The 23,486-nt window shown below is 37.3% G+C and overlaps 1 protein-coding gene across 4 annotated transcripts in view; it reads right to left on the bottom strand.

The window, feature by feature from the left end:
• The window catches only part of LOC107746841 (drebrin-like protein A), a 38,339-nt gene that overhangs the window by 7,451 nt on the left and 7,402 nt on the right, over positions 1-23,486 (bottom strand). For all 4 annotated transcript variants that reach the window (XM_016561170.1, XM_016561171.1, XM_016561172.1 and 1 more), the window contains exons 2-9: positions 10,907-10,962; positions 9,253-9,365; positions 8,052-8,126; positions 2,276-2,413; positions 2,006-2,083; positions 1,507-1,658; positions 1,365-1,419; positions 1,149-1,223 (exon numbers count right to left, since the gene is read on the bottom strand). In XM_016561170.1, the coding sequence (XP_016416656.1) occupies positions 1,149-1,223; positions 1,365-1,419; positions 1,507-1,658; positions 2,006-2,083; positions 2,276-2,413; positions 8,052-8,126; positions 9,253-9,365; positions 10,907-10,962 (742 nt within the window). The remainder of the gene's footprint in view (positions 1-1,148; positions 1,224-1,364; positions 1,420-1,506; positions 1,659-2,005; positions 2,084-2,275; positions 2,414-8,051; positions 8,127-9,252; positions 9,366-10,906; positions 10,963-23,486) is intronic.

The raw sequence follows: 23,486 nt of genomic DNA, 5'->3' as shown, positions 1-23,486 counted from the left end.
CCGAACCGAGCCGTGCCGTACCGTACTGAGCCGTACCGAGCCGAGTCGTACCACGCAGTGGAAAAGCGCCATAATAGATATGAAGGGGCCTGGTTTTGCTGAAGGACACTGATTTCACAATGGACACAAAAGTAAACAAAAATCTCCTTATAATCAAACACTGAAATTTCTTGATATTACCATGCACTACACAGGTATTTTTCAACTATTACTATCATGAAGAAAAACATGTAACAAGTTGAATTGGTTTCATGCTTTCAGAAGTCAGTAATTCAAAGCACAAAGCACGTATTCTGCATTAAACCATATTTATTCTTCATGCAAGTTAAAGGGATAGTTCACCCAAAAATGAAAATTCTGTCATTAAATACTCACCCTCCTATCGTTCCAAACCTGTAAGACCCACATTCATCTTTGGAACACAAATTAAGACATTTTTGATGAAAACCGAGCTTTCTGACCGTCCACAGACAGCAACGCAACTGACACGTTCAAGGCCCAGAAAGGTAGTAAGGACATCGTTAAAATAGTCCATGTGACATCAGTGGTTTAACCGTAATGTTATGAAGCTATGAGAATACTATTTGTGCGCAAAGAAAACAAAAAGCGTATTCATGAGAGTACCACAATGCATGCGTGTGATGCAGCTGATGCAGGAGCCAGCGTTCTGACGTAGAACCCGAATGCGCTGTGCCTTGTTTACAAGCAGAGGAATGCACACACATGCATTGTGGTACTCTTGTGAACGCGCATCGAATACTGGCACGGAAGAGAAGAAATTGTTGAATAAAGTCATTCTTTTTGTTTTCTTTGCGCACAAAAAGTATTCTCATGGCTTCATAAAACTACGGTTGAATCACTGATGTCACATTGACTAGTTTAACAATGTCCTTACTACCTTTTTGGGCCTTGAATGTGTCAGTTGCGTTGCTGTCTATGCAGGGTCAGAAATCTCTCAGATTTCATAAAAAATACCTTAATTTTGTTTGTTTCAAAGATGAACGAAGGTCTTACAGGTTTGGAATGACATGAAGGTGAGTAATTAATGATAGAATTTCCATTTTTGTGTGAACTATCCCTTTAAGTGTAGGGACTTTGGGTTGTACTAGCTGAATCTGGATTATTCACAAAATAGGGGGAAAACTCACTGCTGCTTTCTCAATAGACTCGCTGCGTCTGAGCTGGGCCCTCATGTCCTCCTCATGCTCTCTCTGCTGCTGCTTCTGTCAATTGCACAAAGAACCCAACATCATTACAGGTTATGACTCTATACTATCATTCACCCATATGCAGGTTCATCAACATGTTAAAAAGCTTACAACTTCTGAGTAAAAGAAACATAATATTCTAATTAACAAACTCACCCATCTCGCTTTCTCCTCTTTTCTAGTCTCTTCCTCAAGCTGAGCCTGGATGCTCCTGTGAAAAAACCAACAGGAAGTTAAAGCTGAAATAGTTAATTCATCTTCAGACAGAAGTGGGTTTTATCAGGTGGTTGTTACAAACCTTTGTTCTTCAATCATCTGTAGCTTTTCGTTCATCTTTCTGTCTCTCTCTTCAGCCTCTTTTTTTTCCTGTAAAACTCGTTCTCTCTCCCAGCGCCGTCGCTCTTCTAAAGCCCTCCGACGTTCTTCCTCTTTTCTCTTCTCCTCCTCACGCTAAAACATATATCATATCACACAAATCATATTATACATCTGAATAGCACTTTTAATAATTGGAGTCTGAACAAGGCAGGGAGGGTGGGACGTTCGCTGCCAGTGCTATAAGGCTAAAGTTAGCATTTTCCAAGATCTCCTACTGCACCTTTAACTGATTATAAAGTACTTTGATTCTGGTCAATTGCAAACACTGAATATTTAATCTAATATTTTTGCATAATGGCTGGTTGATTGTACATTATCTCTTACGTGGCTGGCATGTTATTTTGAATTTTTCTGCAGCATTTTGTGGAACACACAGGCTGTTAAGTGAAAATCCAGCTGTAAACACAGTTCAGCTGTACCTCTGCTCGTGCCCAGAAGGAGTCTCTGTTAATCCGTCTCATCTCCATGGCAGCATTTGTCTTCTTGTAGTTTGTACCCTGTGGGTGTATCACAGAAATGCAACAAAAGACCCAAAATGACCCAAAACATCAGTGAGAGACAATTAGACCACTTCCCCTATGTGTATCAATAAATTATAGTGAGAAACAGGCTTCTTCTGTTTTAATGAAGGAAGCCCTTGTGCACAGCCAAGTCTGTTTTTTTTTGTTTTTGTTTTTGTGGTAACTTACCACAGTCTCCTCCTTATCCGTCGTCCTTGAGGGTCTCCTCAGCCTCTCCATTGGTGGTCGAATCTTTGCAAAGGCAGCCATAATCAGCTCCTCCGTCACCTCATCTTGCTGTGAGGCTGGAATAAATACTTGAGCTTCCTGTAGTGACACAAACATCAAGAGATTGAAAAATACTGACAACATTATAGAAGCTGAACACATTTTTCAACAAAGCAATGTTAGATAAGTTTGTTTCTCAATGCATCTATTGTTTTATTGCATTTAGACTAAGCATAATATTCTGATAATATTATGCTAAACATTTTGACTTTTTGTGGTGTCTATGTAGACAATAAATAAATAATTTTTCACGGACAAAATGTAGAAGATACAGGCTTTGTACTGGAAAAAAGTTGGAATAAACAAGGTTAGAAAGTGATTCACACTAGTCTCATATTTTGTAATGCATTGTATTTACTATGTAAATTCAATATTTTTGTGCTGTTAATATGTATTAAGTATGTAATATGTATTATTTTTGCAAAATGTAGAAGATACAGGCTTTGTACTGGAAAAAAGTTGGAATAAACAAGGTTAGAAAGTGATTCACACTAGTCTCATATTTTGTAATGCATTGTATTTACTATGTAAATTCAATATTTTTGTGCTGTTAATATGTATTAAGTGCCTTGCTGTAACTGCAACTTTTTCAAAAATTGAGCAGCAAAAACAAAACCATTTTTGCAGTATTTATTCTGTTTAAACAACTGTAAATATACACATTATTTATTAAAATAATTAATTATTAATTACAAAAAAAAGAGAGAGAGAACTAAATTTCAGTGTAGGAGCTGTAATGGCAAATAAGAGAACAGGCTAGGGGTCTGAATTATTTTCTGTTGTACATCAGAGGCAGGATGTAAGAATGTATAAGCTTGTCTGCATACTACATTTTCCCTTATAAGGTATTTTCCTGTCATCAGCTTCCATCTACAGCTCTGGGGTCAATCAGCTGAAGATCCACTGAGGATTTATATTTCAGGATACCAGTGGTATTTCAGGATACCACTGCTCAACAAAACACCTCAGATCACAGTGTAGTGTAGTTCTAGTGTAAGATATAGTGATCTGGTTTGTGGGAGAGAAGGGAGTAGAAGAGCAATGAAACTGAGACATTGTGCCAGAGGGCCTCGTGAGTGCCGGATTGGGCTCCAACCCAAAAAACCCCACAGCTTTTCAATGGATTACCATACTGCTACATTCAGCCCTCTTTCCACATTTCTCTGAAACGCACAGGAACTTGAACATGTCAGGACCAATTTGTTTACTCAGTGCTTATTCTGTGACTGGAAAGACTTTATCTACAGAACACTTGGTTAAAATTGAGCTAATTTTCTCCTCCCTTCTTTTATCTCTTCGATCCCTTTTTTCTGCTTGGGAGGAGTTAAATGACTTAATTCCCTGCTATTACTTGCTTTAGATGAGCCCCTTGACATGTAGTTAGCCCAGGGCTTCAGCGGCGATGACAGTATTAACAGCACTGAGGACAGACGCTCTCCCATACACACCTCACGCCTGCAGCTCACTGTCAAACTATACTGACATCTCATCTCAGATCACACTGAAAAAAATGCACACATTATGTTTCAAGAGTTTGGGGTCAGAAATTAATATTGTTTCATTAAAGATGCATTAAATTGATCAAAAGTGTCAGTAAACACATAATATAACAAAAGATTTATATTTCAAATAAATGCTGTTCTTTTGAACTTTCTATTTATCAAAGAATCCTGAAAAAAATGTATCACCGTTAACACAAAAATATTAAACAGCACAACTGTTTTCAACATCGATAATAATAAGAAATGTTTCTTGAGCAGCAAATCAGCATATTAGAATGGTTTCTAAAGGATCATGTGACACTGAAGACTTGAGTAATGTTATAACAGGAATAAATTACATTTGAAAACATTTATTTTAAATGGTAACAATATTTCACAATGTTATTATTATCAAATTATCAAATTAATGCAGCCTTGGCAAACATTAGAGATTTCTTTCAAAACAAAAAACATCCAAAACAACCCCAAATGTATCTATTTATTTAAATGTATTTTATCAAAGCAAAAAAATATTAAAAATCTGTTGATATTTACCATGCACCCCTGGTTGGGAATCACTAGTCTTATTAGAATCACTTATCTTGATTTGTTTTATTCATAATCAAATTTTTGATTTTAGTCTTGATTTGTGTGATTCATAAACCACTGTGAAACTTTTGTGATTAATGGTCATCATTGATAACTAATGCATATTAAACATCTACCTTGATGGCTCACTCACAAATTTTTACAAAAACATTTTTTTTGGAAGCTCTAAAGAGCTGACTAGTCATTCTGCACACATGACAGGCCTTACTAGCACAGACTCGTCACGAAGAGACAATAAAAAGTGTGAGTGATAAATGGAGAAAGCAGGGAGGAGTAACTGGAGGGATTTAGACTTCATTGTTTCTCATCTTGTTACTGATACATCTCAGAAGTCAACACATACATTATAATAAATGAGCCTGGATTCGGTTCAGTTCCCCATGACTGAATGTCTTTGGAGACTAGGCCTGGACTAGAGACCAAGAAAACACAAACTGGGTGTTGTTGTTTTTAATGATTACCTAAAGGGATAATTCACCCAAAATGAATATTCTGTCATCATTTACTCACCCTCACGTCATTCTAAACCTGTATGACTTACTTTCTTTAGTGGAACATAAAAACGATATTTTGTAGAATGTTTCAGTGTTTTGTCCACACAATGAGAAAGTACATGTTTGAACGGCATGTCCCTTTTAGTAATCATTAAAAAATATCTGCCAGCATAATTAAAAGATACTAAAGGACATTTGCACATACGTCACAGACTATGGCTTTGTCACACTCTGTGTCTAGCTGGAGATTTTGCAGATCCCTCAATCCAAATTTAGAAAGGGTTATCATTAATTTAGAGGAATGTTGAGACAGAACGCTGTGAATGCCTCTGACAGCTTGTCTCCGGCTGTCTTATTTTATGGCTATGCTGGGGTCCCGTCCCATACACTGTGTGCTCTAGTTGGTTTGGGGGCTCAGCCTCTCCCACGCTATAAAACTTAATTCCTGACCTTATGTAACCTAACAAAAAGTTCATCTGTTTGAACAACCATCAATCAACACAAGAATAACCCAACAAGATTTAAAACCCGAATGGAAATATAATAAAAGACATGTTGTAACCCACTCGTGCTGACATTTATCACGCACAAACACACATTGTGGATGAACGACACAATACAAGGTCATAAAGGTTGTCGATCTCAAATGAGAGAGAGAAACACTGAGAATTTAATAAACAGCATTTTTGGCATGCCTCTGGAGCTGACTGGGCAATGTCTTTATAAGGCATTAAAAATGTCCCAGACATTAACTATGTTTGACGATCTCATACAACCATCTGAAAAATATGGCAATGTTAAAGCAACATTGCCTTGCTGGTGGAGTAAATAAATCTAAAGACAGCTTCAAGAGACATGCATATAACAAGATATATAAAACCTCTATATTTTCTATAATGAACACTTTTAACCTTGTCTGTTCCTTGGAAATTTCTCTCTCTCTCTCTTTAATGTTTGCTCTTCTCAGTCAGTCTGTGTGGTGCCTGTGGCACTGCTCTTACGTAACCTAACAAAGTTCATCTGCTTGAACAACCATCAATCAACACAAAAATAACCCAACAAGATTTAAATCCGAATGGAAATATAATAAAAGACATGTTGTAACCCACTCGTGCTGACATTTATCACGCACAAACACACATTGTGGATGAACGACACAATACAAGGTCATAAAGGTTGTCGATCTCAAATGAGAGAGAGAAACACTGAGAATTTAATAAACAGCATTTTTGGCATGCCTCTGGAGCTGACTGGGCAATGTCTTTATAAGGCATTAAAAATGTCCCAGACATTAACTATGTTTGACGATCTCATACAACCATCTGAAAAATATGGCAATGTTAAAGCAACATTGCCTTGCTGGTGGAGTAAATAAATCTAAAGACAGCTTCAAGAGACATGCATATAACAAGATATATAAAACCTCTATATTTTCTATAATGAACACTTTAATTAACCTTGTCTGTTCCTTGGAAATTTCTCTCTCTCTCTCTTTAATGTTTGCTCTTCTCAGTCAGTCTGTGTGGTGCCTGTCAGTGGCACTGCTCGGCTGCTCAGGAGAACAATAGCGCATGACACAAGAGGAAGAGTTTACTACAATAAGAGCTGGCCCCAAGCTGCTAGCCATCACTTCACAGATACTAGCAAAGGAAGGAAACCATTTACAAGAGGGAAATCTCAGAATATAACAGAGGAGTGTATTTGTACACATATTAGAAGGCCTTCTTGTTTCAGAATTGTGCGTGAGAGCCTTTTTTACATACTCCACCCATTCATTCAAATAGACACAAAACATTTTTCCCTTAACCTCTTAATGACTCCTCACCATTTGGTAGAGCATTTTGAGTTAAGAAAATCCTGGTTAAAAACACTGCACTCAACTCAACCTGACTGATCATTTGGATTTTTATGTACAAAACAGAGGCCAATGCAGGATGAAATGTGGACTTAATAAATAACCGAAATAATAAAACAAGTTGCATGTATATGTGCACATTTTTGGGAGAGTGTGCCTATACAATGGTTAAGTTTGTGTTCAAATAAAGTTACCATTGTAATGTAAGAAAGATAAATGTATGTTTATGATGAATATTCATTCTCTTTATGTCTTCTATACAGCTTTAAAGGGATCATATGATGCGATTTCAATTTTTCCTTTCTCTTTGCAGTGTTACAAGCTCTTGGACCCCGCCGCCTTTGCTCACTCTAGCCCGGCCTCAGCTCACGCTAATCCGCGGCTTACGCTCACGCTAGGCGCTAGGCGTTGTTTTTCGTTGTGAAAGCGAAACTACTTTGTTTGGTCTACCAAAAGAGGACACGACTACAAATCAGTGGTTAAGTTGTATTTACAACACTGTTCCAGAACAGTTTAACCCAAATCCAGATGTGTGCAGCACATTTTATGGACGACTGTTTACTGATCCTGGGAGAGTAACGTTAGACTAAAATGCCGGCAGTTCTGACTCACAGTCTGTAAGTACGTTTTCATTTAAAGAATTTGCCACTGATGATTCAAAATCGAAAAAGGCGGGGCATAGAAGAGAAAAAATAATGTACAGTATGTGGAAAATAATGTGTTTTTTAAACTTTAAACCGCATAAACACATTTCATTACACCAAATACACAAAATAATGTTCTTTTTAGCAGCATCATATGACCCCTTGAAGTGATGTTCCTTCACAGAGACATGAAGAGAGAGAGCGTAGATGCCTTACAGAAAGGATGCAGAACATTCTGGCGCCATACAAACACAGGAAGTACATGTATATGAGAATTAGACAAATATCTGTGTGGGAGAGAAACACATTATTTTACTCACTCCATATCTGAACGCTTCCAAATGTAGCTGCAGCAGTATACATATACTACATGATTAATGAAGGTTTAAACCAGCACCCTATTAAAATACCTTGTATTATGGAATGCATTAAAATTACTCAAATTTAAAGAGTTTGATCTATAAAAGATGTCAGAAGAATCATGCAAACAAGTAAAGTAACCTGCTGATTATAGTGCTGTGATTAAATACATTTTGTTCAGGAACTCTGTTATGTGAAAGCAGACGAGACACGAACGGCTAGTCATTTTTTTACCTTGAAGAAGGTCTTGATGGCAGGGACATGGCTGGCACATTCAGTTCTGCGGTGCTCATCCACATCATTACCAACCTGTTTGATGTAGACAGAAGAGATTATGTGAGACGTGAAGAGAAAGGGCAGTACCATTTTATGTGTGAGACTTAAGCTTTCAAATTAACAAAATATAATGTTATAAGACATATTATAATGATACCTTTAAATATCATCAAGACAGTAATATTATTATCAATGTTGAAAACAGATGTGCTGCTTAATATTTTTATGGAAACCATGATACTTGTCCAGGATTCTTTGATAAATAGAAAGTTTAAAATAACATTAATTTGAAATAGATTTGTTTTTTTGTAACGTTATAAAAGCCTTTACTGTCACTATTGATCAATTTGATGCATCATTACTGAATAAAAGTATTAATTTCTTTCAGAAAAATCCAAAATGAAATACAAGGAATTAAAATCTGTTTTAAACCTGTAACAAAGTACTCTTCTGGTGCATCTAGACCTTCTACATCATCAGAGGTGTGTACTCTGTGTGTGTGTGTGTGTGTGTGTGTGTGTGTGTGTGTGAGTGAGTGCCAGTCTAGTTCATAAGAAAGTCTCTTGCAGTTAACCGGTCACAGAGACCACTCCCCCCTCCTCTATACAATGCCTGACTGGCTACAGATGGCACCCCACTTATCATTCCCACTTATCGTCTTAGCAACCACATCCACGATGGATATTAGCATGGTTCCCAGAATGCTTCTTTGCATCTATATTTGAGCTCCTTCAGCTACAAGTCTGAAGGTCAAAGCCCTTTTGTGAAGTGAAGCCATTGACACGTCTCATCAACAGGAGCCTCACATCCATCGCTTAAACACGGACTGTTTAATGATGTGGGAGCTCCAACCAATGAGGAACCACTTCAGGCTCACACCCCATGGCAACATCCAATGGGAGCTAGGTATAAACTTCTGATATCCAATCAGAACAAGGCAAAATGACCTCATCTAGAACTATTTGTTATAAGAACTACAAACGTTTGAAGCACTTCAAAAGAAGGGGAAAGACAGATGTTTCATCTAAAGTTTAGGACACTGTCTATTTGCAGTTCAGGAGAGAACTCAAGAAGCTACATTTTAGTGTAGTTGTTTGCATACATTTGTTATGGCTGAAATAAACTGATATAAACATACAGATTCTGCACGCGAACTTACCCAGCAAACCATGACAATCTGTGGTTGTCCTGTTTCTGTCAGTCCCACCCTGCAGAGGCCATACATGGGCCTGCTGCTGTGAAATTTCCCAACCAATTCTGTCAAACCTCCAGCTGGCAGATGAGAGAGAGAAATTAAGAGGGAAGGGAAGGGAAGGGAAGGGAAGGGAAGGGAAGGGAAGGGAAGGGAAGGGAAGGGAAGGGAAGGGAAGGGAAGGGAAGGGAAGGGAAGGGAAGGGAAGGGAAGGGAAGGGAAGGGAAGGGAAGGGAAGGGAAGGGAAGGGAAGGGAAGGGAAGGGAAGGGAAGGGAAGGGAAGGGAAGGGAAGGGAAGGGAAGGGAAGGGAAGGGAAGGGAAGGGAAGGGAAGGGAAGGGAAGGGAAGGGAAGGGAAGGGAAGGGAAGGGAAGGGAAGGACAAAATTAAAGAGGTCCAAATTGTCTTCATGAAATAATGGCCACATGAAAGTAAACACCTCAGCCACCATGAAACACTAGCATTCTTTTACCAGATTATAATGATAATCTCCAGAGTACAGGACAGGTCTGATGTAATAAGCAGAGCCGGTCTTTTCTTCTGCACTCAAGTGAGATTTTTCTGCTTCGTCTGAATTTAAGAGGAACAGTGTTGGCAGTCTCAGCCTAATTGGTAAAGCATTTCACTCATGAATGTTGCGTGATTGCCCTCAGTTTTTAAACTGCCTCAAATAGAGTGCAACAGTGACTGCCCACATTTTAAGTGACCTTGATTTTTCCATTCATCTTCTCCATAGGCATTTCAAAAACTCAGAGCTGTGGTGCAGTGGGCCGTACACAAGCTCAGGACATTATATAGGAGCTGTTGACCTATGGGGACCTGGGTACAAGTCCGGTCTGGGTCATGTCCCAATCCCACTCTCTACAGTCCTGTCCCATAAATAAAAGCAAATAATCCCAAAGATTATATAGGAACGAACAATATGTCCAGGTATGTTTAATGACTTGTACGAATGTACAAAATACTGTCTCTCCACACTTTTTGACCGATGAATTTCCAAGATTTTTGCTATTCATAATTACTACTCTTTTTAGAAAAAAAATTATGGCGACAATTGGATTTACAAAGAGCAAATTCTCAAATTCTTTTAGAGCTGAGCATTTATTTTCAATGGAAATTTCCATAACATTTATGATTTACAAAATCAACTTTAATATTTCATTAATTTCCTTCACTTAAATGAATGGTAAATAATGGTAAAATGTCCAGCTTTTCCATGGCTGTGGGAAGACTGATGATAATATAGATAATATTATACTAGATAAAACCATAGATATTCTAAAACAATAAGCCAGTGATTATAAGTACAAAAGCTATATGATAATATAAAATATTCAATAAATATTCATAAAAATATATTCGAATCGACTTGATTTTGTAATTCACAATGCTTTATAGGAGTGGATGGTCATTGTTTTGCTCTTTTGCTGTTATTCCTGTTTCTGTTTCCATGGCTGCCTTAGCAAATTCTGCAACTAAACCAGTTTTTTTTTTCTATTAAGTTGAAATCACACTGACTTATGGAGAAAATGAATGGAGTTCCAACCCCCTGCTGCTATGCTTTATTGAGCATTGGTGAAAATTTAGACACACAAAAAAAGAGGAGGAATTGTTAGTCTTACCTCCTGAATCTGTGAGTTTGAGATTGTTGGTCACTCCCTCATATGAAAATAAAGCCCTGAAGAAGACAAAGAGAGAAATACATTAGTACGTTACACTGGAGGAAAACACAGCAGTCCACATTGTAGAAACAAGTGACAGAGTTAAGTTACAAGATTTGTTGAAACCAGATTGTAACGTAATATCCTGGACCAGACCATATCAAGCGCTGATACCATTTCAAAATGAGGCAAGTCAATATATCAATAGTGATCCATGACCTTTCACAGTATGAAACAAATCATGGCCCTCCTTGCATTCCTCAGCCAAACATAATCAACACCACATCCTCGCTTATGTCATCTTAAAATGAAGTAAGTGGGCTTGGGCGTGAGGACCATGTGTGCATTGTCCACATGTTTATCCTACGAGTTCACATCAATCCAGAATGCTCCACATATTGGGCATGTATTGTGCATATTAACCAGGCCCTCTGGAGAAATGCATATACCAAATGTTCTCACAGAAGAGCTGGCATGAGTCATCTCTATCGCTCTTCCTTTATCATTGCTCTTGCTGTTTATTTCTCTCATATTTCAGCAAAAGTCTCTTGGGATCTGCTTCAAGAGTTGATGCCCGCTGTCATTGCCTATGATTTTTCACATTGTTAGCGAAGCTGTAATTTTGACAGGCTCTAGTCAGGACTTTTTACCCAATGTTCCTGAGGCTACTAGGTCTAATAACAAGTGTATTCATAGAGTATGAAAACGCAAAACAGCATTTGAACCCAGGTCACAGCTGTCTGTGGTTATATATCATGCACTGGGACTATTACTTGGAACTGAGGCTGAGAGAAAATAATGGATTTTGTATCAGGGCCACCCGGTCACACCAAAGCAAACAGTGAAATGCAGGTGGGGCACTCGGATTGTGAGATTAATAAGACTTGAGGTTCAGTGCAATTGAAGTTCAATGCTACATTTGTTGCATTGGTCCATGCCCTGTTTCCCTGCTTAGGGAATGGGGATCACAGTTCGTAAATCTTTTTGGAAGGGTTCCCTTCTGTGACAGTCATTTGGTGCAACCATCAAAGTGAGTAAGTTTAAAATGGTAGCTGATGAAATTGCCACTCAAAGACACAACCACAGGGTGTTCAAATCCAAATACATTTAGGCATATTCTTTGAGTAAAATAATAATTCTGCGACTGTATTCATGAAAGTCTTCTGAAGAGAACAATTTAGAAGTAGGCCTATTTTAAGATAAATTCCAAGTTTAATTTGAATGTTCTTAAATGCAATTATGAAATTCTCAAATATTTTTCTCAATAACATCGTTTTTTCTTATAAAGAGGTTGACAGGCTTTTGTGTTCTAGAATTGACCAACTGAATGAAAAACACTTCAATTACCATAATAATCATAATAAATTCATAATTAAATTCTTCTTCAGCTTTTTAGAAAAAAAAGATAAGAATTGTTTTAAGTCATTTTGAGAATACAAAAGATTCTTAAGTTTTTCTTTTAAGCAAGAAATTAAAAAGAAAATAACAGTTAAGAAGGATTTTATTATTAATGTTTCATGAATATGGACTTCATGATTTTATTATGATCAGTTTTGCACCTCACTAAAGAGGAAAAAAATCAAAAAGTCTCAGATAAGCCATTTTCTGTCAATGTGAGATTCTAGTCCCAAGAATATACAGTTTCAATATTACGAAACTAAAACGCCCCAGTTTACTGTTGTGTTCATGTTTCTTTGGACGTCAGGTGCAATTAATGGGCTTGAGTCTGTAAATCTATCAGTTGGCTTACTGTTGAACTTGCTGTGGCAGGTACACCACAGCTGAGTGACATTATTAACAGGGTAATCTCTGGGAAAAAGCTTGGTCTATTCTAACAGTTAGTCAATGTAAAATGTCACGTAAATCCTATTAATACTATATAATAACAGCCTGCCTCATGGATCAAACTTGTCCAGTAAGAGCTGGGCACCTTTAATCATTTCTCATGCATCTCTCACTTCCCTAATACATTTATTACATCAGGCCCTGAAGTTAATTTCTAAAAACTCCTCCCTTGGATGCCTCATGGGGGATTATTTATTCAACTTGTGAAGGAGTATAAATAATGATATGTTTTATAATACAAATAGCATAATACTTACTATAAATATATCATTTAAACATTAATTGCTTATATATAATTCTTATTTTTTATACTAATTTCAATGGGGATTCAATGTAAATAAAAAGTAAATATTAAATATTGTTAAACTTCAATAAATCAATAATAAAAGACATTTTTCAGTTATCTAACAACTGTTTGTATTGTCTTCACTGCATGGGCATTAGTAATACATTCATTACAAATGATTCTGAATTAAAATTAGACATTAAAATTACATTTTACAAGATGCGTGTTTGTGTTTTAAAAAAGGAAAAACTTTTCTCAATACATGGGAATTGATGAGAATCTTCAACATGCAAAAATGTGCTTTGATGATCTGAGTGACTACAACTATGCTCAAGTCAACAACAATCCTGTGCTCAAATTCAGCTTAAATGAATTTGATCTTGCCATTTATAGTTCATGTATTAACTTTAATCACTTTAATCACCTCTTACAGAGAATTCCCTCACTCTGTCCCCTGGAATTTACACTGAATGAAGATAATCTACACCAGCCTGTCGTCATCATGTCCCTATTATCTCCAAAGCTTCTGATCATCTCTGGAAGCCTCCCAGATTGTGACCTCTGGGCTTTTGACTCAAAGCTCAGACACAAGCAACGATAACAGCCTGTTTCCCTCATCAGAGTCTGTGTTCGGCCTAACCAACCTACCAATCAGTCTGCAATTAGCAAGTTGTGACACCATTGTTCCGGATCCTTCCACCAGCATGAGCATAAAACAGACCAGAGAGTGAGAGTAATGAGGGATCAGAGATGTGCTTATACCAGCTGTCTGTTAGGGTAACATGACACAAGTATATTATAAAGAGGAGCTTGTTAACACAGATGGTAATAAAAGGTTTCTTTCCTAAATCTTCTGCTATGTCCTGGAGTTGACAGACATTTTCGTCCTGAGTGTTGTGCAATGAATCCAGCTAGAATCAATTCCAATTAAGCAAGAAAAATGAGTAAACTCAAAATGACAGCTGGTACTTACATCAAACAACACTACAAAAATATGCTCGAGTGCATTACGACAAACAAACATGCATTTCATTTAGCAGCACACGTCCAGCACACACACACACACACACAAGCCCTTTGTGTATCAGGTCACTTTCAAAGCATGCTGTCCTGTGGCTAATTAGTTCATCTAAGGATCAAATCACATCATGCTGCAGTCAGTGTGCTTTAAACATGCAGCTCCAATGAAATGCCATGGTATATAAGTGTATTTATCTATGCCGTAAGGACCACACACATTGCCATTGACATAGTAAATGAGCACAAACAGTCAGCACTTTACTCATTGTCTTTCAGGCATGCATTGCATCTCCATGGCATCTATGACGTACCCTGGTATGCTAGAGTACACATGCAGCTACAGTTGTTTTGCATGAACTGAAAGGGCGACTTTTGTTCTCTGCATTTACTCTCAGTCTTTCACTTTTCACATGAATTGGTCTCAAAAATCCCATGTACTTGCACGAAAGAGTTCGTTGACAATGGGGGGGGATTCTCTAAACAGCTATTTTGTACATAGTTTTACAGTGCAAAAGTCTGTCTTACTGGCAACAGAAGCTGCAATCATCTTTTCTTCCCTATTGTGATGTATATCCAAGTTAAACAGCTTTTGAAATTAACTGAGATGTCATTTGAGTGAAAGGTTGCAAGGGCAAATGAATTGCAAAAAAAATACACATAAATAATTTAGAATAAACACTGCAATATTCTGGAAAAAAAATAAATCAATCAAAATTGTCCATTTTGATTTATTTTGCTGACTTTAAGCGGGTCATGGGTTCAATTCCCAGGAAATGTAAGTCACGTTGGATAAAGTGCCTGCCAAATACATTAAATGTGGTTGTAAGACCCTGAAAAATGACGTATTAACTTGATTCATTTCACACCTGGTAACAGATGCACATTTGAATGCACATCAAATGAGGATGTTACACAACACAGTGTGGTTTTATATCATATGAATGCCCAACCACAACTCCATAAACCCAAGAATCCTGCAGGACTAGACTGAGTTGGTCTGGACTTTATTTAAAAGAGCTTGTCAGTAAAACACTAAAAACGAAGCTGAGAAATCCAGGGGGACCAACATGCAACTGAGAGCAAGAACTGACTACAAGAATAATGTGTAAATAACAGTGTGGCCTGACTTGTATATTAAAAACAACCTCAACTAATGCTTAAAAACACTTCACAATGGCGTTCTTGAAATGCTGCACTAGACATTTCCTGCCGTCTGTAGTTTGTGGAGAGAGGTGTTGTCTGGAAGTCGTCTGGACCGTCCTCAACTCACACATACACACTTCCTGTGTCAAGAGTCTGATGAGAAAAACACAAGCAGCCCTGTTCTGCACTGCAGCCAGCTATGAGCTCAAGAACAGAGAATGAGGAATGGAGAGAGAAAGAGAGAAATACAGGCCATAAACAAATGAGGGGGGGACGAGGTTTGGACAGACAGCACAAAGGAGAAAGAAAAGAGAGGAAACATGGGAAGGATGTTTTAAGATGCAGTGATCTATGTGGGTGTTTGTGTCACAATTTAAACAATTAAAAAAAATACTTTGTAATCTGTGGGGGAAATTATTAAAAATAAGATTGTTTAATAAATGTAAATGTACACTACAGTTCAAAATGTTGGAGTTTTTAAAAAGAAATGCAAACTTTTATTCAGCAAGGATGCATTAAATTGATGGTATGCTGTTCTTTTGAACTTTTTATTCATCAAAAAATCCTGATAAAAGACAGAATCCACTAAATTATGATGCAGCTGAAACACTGATAATAAGAAAAAATGGTTCTTGAGCACCAAATCAGCATATTAGAATGATTTCTGAAGGATCATGTGACACTGAAGACAGAAGTGGCTGCTTAAAATTCAGCTTTGCATCACAGAAACATATTACATTTTACAATGTATTTATATATTAAAAAAATTATGATTGTATGTATATTCAATATTTCTGTTTTTATTGTATGCTTGATCAAATAAATACAGCCTTGGTGAGAATTTTTCTGTGATAGGTGTTATTGCTCTTTATTGATCATTCATTCTCCCACAAGACTACATGCACAGACATGACCACTGGCATTCATATAGTACCTGCAAAGACAGGAATGATTTGAGCAAGTGATTTGTGACACTTCACTTGTCCATGAACAACCATATAAAATTAAATCATTCCACGTTAACAGGACTACAGCTTTTTTTCCAGCTTTGATTTCAAGAGCACAGAAATATGATCTGAATACTACTCATTTCCACTTCAAATTAGGCCCAAAATTGCATTTTTGCATCCTTTTTACCTAATATCCAAGTGTTAAGCAAGATGTTGTCTCTAACATCCTGACTACATCTGTTCTCTGAAACAGATGTTGATAAACTTAAAATATACTCCCAAGCCAAATCCACTTGGATGTCCACCTTGCCTAAGATGGCCACATTCCATCTGTAGTGTGTAAAGCTGGAAAACAGCTGTGGAGAGGAGCATTCAGCAAAATCAATGGCTCAAGAGAGAAGAGGGGCCAGGGGAGTTTTACCTACCTGCTTGTGAAACCAACCAATGGTTTTCTCCTAAAAATGGTATGAAAAGTCTCAAGTGTCGTCTGTGGCATATTTTACTGTTCCAGAAAACCCTTTAGACCCCTTAGTCTGAACTCACTAAATGACTAATAGTCCCTTGCCAGTGCAGCTTTAGTGTCTACAAATCTGACTTTTTGGCTATACTATTTGGCTCACTAATATTCCTGGGCCTGTTTAAAAACAATCATAAATTCAAAGCAGACACATAAAGCCAATGGGTCCAAATGTCACTACACTAAAATCACTGATAGAAATGGCAGCTGGCATTAATTATTTAATTATTATTATTATTATTAATTATTTACATAATTAACTGATAGTACCAAGTTCTGAAATCTTTAGAAGCAAACAAAACAGCCTCTCTCATAACAGCAATATGGAGTAAAAGGTTTGCCCAAGCTTGCAGTAAGTTGGCCTGAGGCATTCAGTGTGCAACAACAATATGTGCATTTGCTTGTGTGCTGAACCACAGATTACAGTTTAATATATCCGAAGTTGATGAAAATGGATATTTTGTACCGAATATGGCATGCAAAATGTCAATACAATGCAGAAAAAAAGCCCTGCTTCTAAGAAAATGGTTCAGGATCATTACTGCCTTTGAAGGATCAGACAGAGAGACCTTGCAGACCTATACCAGTCTGGACGGTGGGCTCTCTATAACAACCCTTGCAGAAAGTACAAAACAACTTAAGCACATTGCCATCTGGCACAGTAACCTTGTCATACTGAAGCCAGTGTGCCAAGCGCTATTCATTTGGGTGTATGCTGGCCTGGAACAGGCACAGGCGAATAGCTCAACATACTAAAATGAGTTCAACAGCCAAGAGGACTGAAATGTAGACTTAAACTCAGAGACACGAGTCTAATGAAGATGTATAATAACAATAGTACCTTTTAAATGAACTTTACTGCTTGTATCTAGTAATAAGGCATCTGTGCGAGAAGTATATCAAATCAGGGCTCGCAAAATTTCAAAATCCCTGGTAGCCCTTCGGGTAGGTACTCTTCAGATTTTGGTAGCCCGAACATCAATTTAACTAGCCCAAATAAAAAATACTTTTTTTTTTAAATATAGAAAATCAGATAGGAGTTTAAATGTCAATCAAAAATATTTTCAATACACAAATATCAACAAATATGAAGGAAGGAATTTTATTTACATTTACATTTACAATACTATTTACATGGTATCTGCAGAATTTAAAAAAATTAATTTAAGGCAATTTATGACCCAATTTAAGAGCTGCACAAGTAAAATGAACACTGGATGCAACAAGTGCCTCGTTTATAATGGGTTTTAATGTTTTTGTCTCGTCGCTCGATTTTGCAAGCCCTGTTAATGCTGTTTCTCCTATACGGGGGATCAGACCCATGGGTGCCAATTTTGTGCTAATGGCAACTATTTGAAGAGTAGAAGAGGAATGAGTGCGTCCGGATTTCCTGAGAGAGAGACTCTGGCAGAATACAAAAGGATGGAGTGGAAGAGCTGACAATAAATAGCAAAGGAGAGGGGAGGGAGATAGGGAAAATGAAAAGGAGTATGGGGGACTGGATTTAAGAGGATGGGGGGATGGGAAAAGAAAACAGACTGAGGAGGTTTTCATGCAAATGTGATATATGGTTGCAAAATGAAATGGCGTGCAAGTATAAGAGTGAATAAGTGGGAAAGAGATGGAGAGAGGGAGAAAGACTTGGATGTGTCATAGTGCAGAATCAGATGCCAGTTATATGTCACAATTGAAGGTAAATGGGCAAGAAAGAAACACTGGGATCAGAACTGGGAATTTATTTTCTGCCAAACAGCTCAAGAAATGGGATGTGTCATAGTGCAGAATCAGATGCCAGTTATATGTCACAATGGAAGGTAAATGGGCAAGAAAGAAACACTGGGATCAGAACTGGGAATTTATTTTCTGCCAAACAGCTCAAGAAATTACAGGTTTTAAAAGGGAGAGAAAGAGCTAAAATATTTATTAGGTCTATAATATTAAATATAATTAATACCTTCAAATTATTTATTTATTTAGAATGAATTTGTTTAATTAAATATGTTGTCATTTACTGAGAAAAGGCCAAAACTTAGGCACTGGCAAAAATCAGTGTTTATCGGGTTTATTTAAACAATAAGTGACTTTCACCAGAAATAGAACACTGTTTAAGGCATTTACATGACCTTACATGTTGTCTGGTTAGTTTAAGATAAATGCGTTATATTAATTTTCAACAACTTGTGAAGTGGAAAGTAACAATCCACCATATAGGTCCAAAGATTTCACACACTAGTCAGGCTTTTAGTCACTGAAAAACTGGTCAGCAACAATTTCACACCTGTGAGTCAACAGGTGTGTCCAGGTTTCTGCTTCCAACTAGCATGATAAAGCATGAACAAACACAGAAACAGGAACAATACGTCTAGTGTTTCAGCATTGATTAATGCTTCATTTACTCAAGTAACTATAGTGTGTAACATGAACCCAACTATGTAACCCCAGTCTACAAACGGGAACTGTAGTAGCCTTTCATAGGTAACCTTATATGTTGGCTGTGATATAAATAGCTATCCACCTAAAGACAAGCTGGGTAATCCTGACTCGTACATCCAGCCTGTTTAAGTGAGACAGGAACGTTGCATGCAAACATTTACACTTATGCATTTGGCAGACGCTTTGATTATTACATTGCATTCACGGTATAAAGTTTATCAGTTCATGCATTCCCTGGGATTCAAACCCATGACCTTATTGGGTTTGTTGTACACTGTTTCTAATGTAATGAAATTTAAACAGTATTTGAATCTCTAAGTCCAAGTCTTCCCTATGTATCTGAAGAGGGTGGACTTGTAAACATATTTTCTGCAAAGTGTCTGCAATGTTTTGAAATCCAAAGTAAACTCCGAATTTATCACAACTATGCAGCTTTCTTCAACACTTTCCTGATAATTCTGTGACCTTTGGTTGAGAAGTCACTAACCGGACAGGGTGAGTTTAGCCACTGGCCTCTACAACAAAACACTCCTCTGGGACAACTCTGGCATTTCCTGTGCTGTCTGTCCGACACAAGACCCTCACTCATTTACACACAGTCTGGTATCCCCCATGCAATCAACAACGAATACACATTCTTCTAGTACTATCTCTTTAAAGTTTAAACCACATAGTTGAACTACATTCTTGCCTAAATGACTCTTAAAACTACATTCTATAACACAAAAACAGTAGTATTTGTAAAATTATAGTGGGTTTGCTGCTCCACCATGATGCTTGCTGTGAGAAACGCTGCAAGAGGAGTGATAGTAACAGTGAAACCATTCCCATGTTGATACTCGTAGAATATTGCACGGCTGGAAGGACCTCTAAGCCAATCAGATTCGAGGACCAGATGCAACTGTTGTATAACAGTGAAATATCATACATATTTAAGGCATGATATATGATTCCAAAAAGTTCACACCATTAAAAAATCTGGGGTCGGTAAGAGTTTCTTTTTTGTTTTTTTTGTTTTTTGTTTTTGAAAGAAGTCTCTTATGCTTACCAATCAAAATTTCAAAAAATATTATAAACATTATTAGATATTATTATTAGTAGTAGTTTTAAAATAACTGTTTCCTATCTTGTGATGGCAAAGCTACATTTTCGGCAGCCATTACTCCAGTCTTCAGAGTCACATGATCCATGACACTGAAACTTTATATTATATTATTATATATCAGCAAGATGCATAATAAAAAAACTAACACTAGAAGAGCAAATAAAACATTAAACGTGAGAAACATGACATGGCACTTGTAAATAAGGTTGCAACCCCTTTTTGAGGATCTTCCTTTCTTCTAGAAGAACGATGTCTCTTTCTGTAGAAGTTTATCAGTAAAAATTATCAAGCTCCATTGTTTTCTTAACCTACAACTGTACTCTTCTCTGAATTGTCTCACACCTTTCCCACCATTACTTTTCCAGTTTCCCAAATTCATTAGTTACTCACGTCACGAAAAAGCTACACCCAAATTTAAAAAAGTAAGAAAAAAGCCACAAATACGCCTTTCCCACCATTACTTTTCCAGTTTCCCAAATTCATTAGTTACTCACATGTCATGAAAAAGCTACACCCAAATTAAAAAAAGTAAGAAAAAAGCCACAAATACTGCATTGTATCTTGAAATTAATGTTAATAAAAACTTTGAGGGGTGCATGAGATAACTGCATGAGATTTTCAGGGCAGCTCTCCTTCATAACATAATCAGGATCATAATGCCCTTCTTCCCTTATAGATAAGGGGAAAATTTCATTGCTGGCAGTTCACACTTTAACTGGCACCCATACAATAAACAAGACCTGGGTTGATTTACTTACTGTGTGCAGCAGCTGTTTAAAAAACAGCTAATCCATTTAAACCATTTAAAAAATACATTCTGCGTTTGAAGTTAGAATAGCGTTTGACACACAGTCTCATGATTTGAGCTAAAAGACACCTGCCAACCGCATATGCTTGAATCAAAACACCAGCTTTACTGGAATTGTACCTACTGTAACGTCTAATTCCTGCAATGGAGAGGTGCCAGTTCTAGGATACCCAGTCGCCTGTGTAAACCACCACCGACAATGTTGTACCGCTTGTAGATTAAGCCCTGTCTTTTGTATTTCGTCTTTAGTATAATCTCAAATAATACACTAAGACTGGCAAAAGGTTATGCAAGGTGACAGATGAGATAACATCATTTTACGCCGGATCTATGGCTGTGTTAGAGCCATTCTCAATGCTTTGTGGGAGTCTTTAGGTATGCAGGCTGCTTGTTGATTTATTCTGCCCTGTGCAAGTTTCCAATCTGAGGTGATTAAAGGCCTCAGGCAGAGCCAATCTTGTGTTGTGTAAACCAAAAACACCACAAACCTTCCTATTTTCACCTCATATTACCCCACCAGGAAAAGAGGAATGTTTATCCTCTATCACCGTCTTAATATTGTCAACAAAAAAGACAACTAAATATAATTTATTAGACTCAAATAAAGCCACATAAAAAGGCGCAAATGTGTCCCAACTGGTGTTGGTTATTTGTTACAAATGGACTCGTTGTTACGATTTTTTTAAGCTAGTCAAACAGCATGAGGTCCACTTACAATAGGTTGAGCATAGATATCACGGGTTCAGTTGTTAAATGCACACATGCTTAGTTTGAGCTGCAAACAACATGACCTCCTTGGGTATTAGGCTACTGTGAGTCTCTAGGGGGTGTGATAAAGACCTTGTAAACACATACCTCAATCTGCACCACATCATTCACCACCTTGGAGGAGAGTGTGTATAATTTGGGACATAAACTGAAAGCGGCATCATTGAAGAATGTAAATGTTTCCATAACAGAACATCAGTGCTCAAATCCTTGGCTAGAAGCACCATTCTATTCATCAAAGAATCCTGAAAAAATACTATGGTTTCAACAAAAACTGTTTTCAACATTGATAATAAAAAAAAATGTTTCTTGAGCACCAAATATACTGAATATTGAACTTTGCAATTATAGAAGTAAATTACATTTTAAAGTATAATAAAATAGAAAACAGTGATTTTTAATTGTAATAATATTTCACAATATCACTGTTTTAGGCCTACTGTAGTTTTTATCAAAAAACTGCAGCCTTAGTGAGCAAAGAGTTATCTTTCAAAAACATTTTAAAAACTTTTTAATGGTAGTGTTTGACAGGTATACTGTCTGTTTTCAAAATAGCTTTTTTTTATTTACTTTCTCTTATTGGAATATGATAGGGACGAAATGCGAGAACATTGTAAATGTTTGAAATTATATAATGCCCTCAGACAAGCTCAGAACCTCGTTTCTTCAGCCAAAGCAAATGCATTTAGCATAATGTAGAGAAAGAAATGGAAAAAATTTTTTGACTAGCCTAAACTACATGAAAGCACAGTGAAAAGAGGCATATGTGCCATGTTCATTTGCCAAAACTTTTGCCAAGCACAAAACTTGAAAGTTGAGGATGGAAAGGCTTGATTCTATTACTGATCTTCAAGGTTCAAGAAAGAACCAAAAAAAAATCTCAACTGGAAGTCATTTCAGCGTCTTCGAAAAGAAACAGATATGTGGAGACTTCTGAGAGTACGCAGATATCCAACTGCAACAAATGTTAATTTTACTGGACAAGTTAATCCCTCACAGCTCCGCCAACGACCACAAGCCATCTGTGTGGGACTACAACCCAACATACAACAAACAGCATTGTTTGAGACTTTTGACCCAGCCTTGCAGCATGGAGAAACTCCATTAACATTTTCCCATTGAGTTCAACTGTAGAGAAGCCAGAGAGAAACCACCTACACAAGGGCCAGGCATTTCCCAAGAAACAACACAGCTTCTCTCCATGTGAGTTAATGATCCCAGAGGAGACTGAAATGAGTATGAATACTTCTCAATAGGTTTGCCGCGATAGACGGTGTTGACGGTGATACCGGTGTTAAGCCGCAACACCGGTTACGTCACTTGCCCACCGCGTCACCGACCCCCACCGTTGTTTTGATTTTTTATAGAAATAAAAATATTTTAGTACAGTAAAAGAACAGACACTACAATTAAAAACTGAACGCGGATGCTCAATGCAGTTGAACGACAGTTGCATCACAGATCAGATTTCATTTCTCCAGTGAGGAAAGTGAGTCGAGCTGACTGACAAGAAGAGTGGGGTGAGACAGACAAGACGATCGCGGATGATTTAGTTTCGAAACGAAATGCAAAAGCGCCTGTTTGGCAATATTTTGAATTTTGAAAAGCCTGTTGACTTTTGCCGTTTATCTAAGGTGATCTTGGAAGTTTTTTTAAACATTCGTTT

Source organism: Sinocyclocheilus rhinocerous, unplaced genomic scaffold, assembly GCF_001515625.1.
Source record: "Sinocyclocheilus rhinocerous isolate Xijiao unplaced genomic scaffold, SAMN03320098_v1.1 scaffold468, whole genome shotgun sequence".
Lineage (NCBI taxonomy): Eukaryota > Metazoa > Chordata > Actinopteri > Cypriniformes > Cyprinidae > Sinocyclocheilus > Sinocyclocheilus rhinocerous.
Note: the sequence above shows the minus strand (reverse complement) of the source record. Positions and strands in the feature narration are given on the sequence as shown.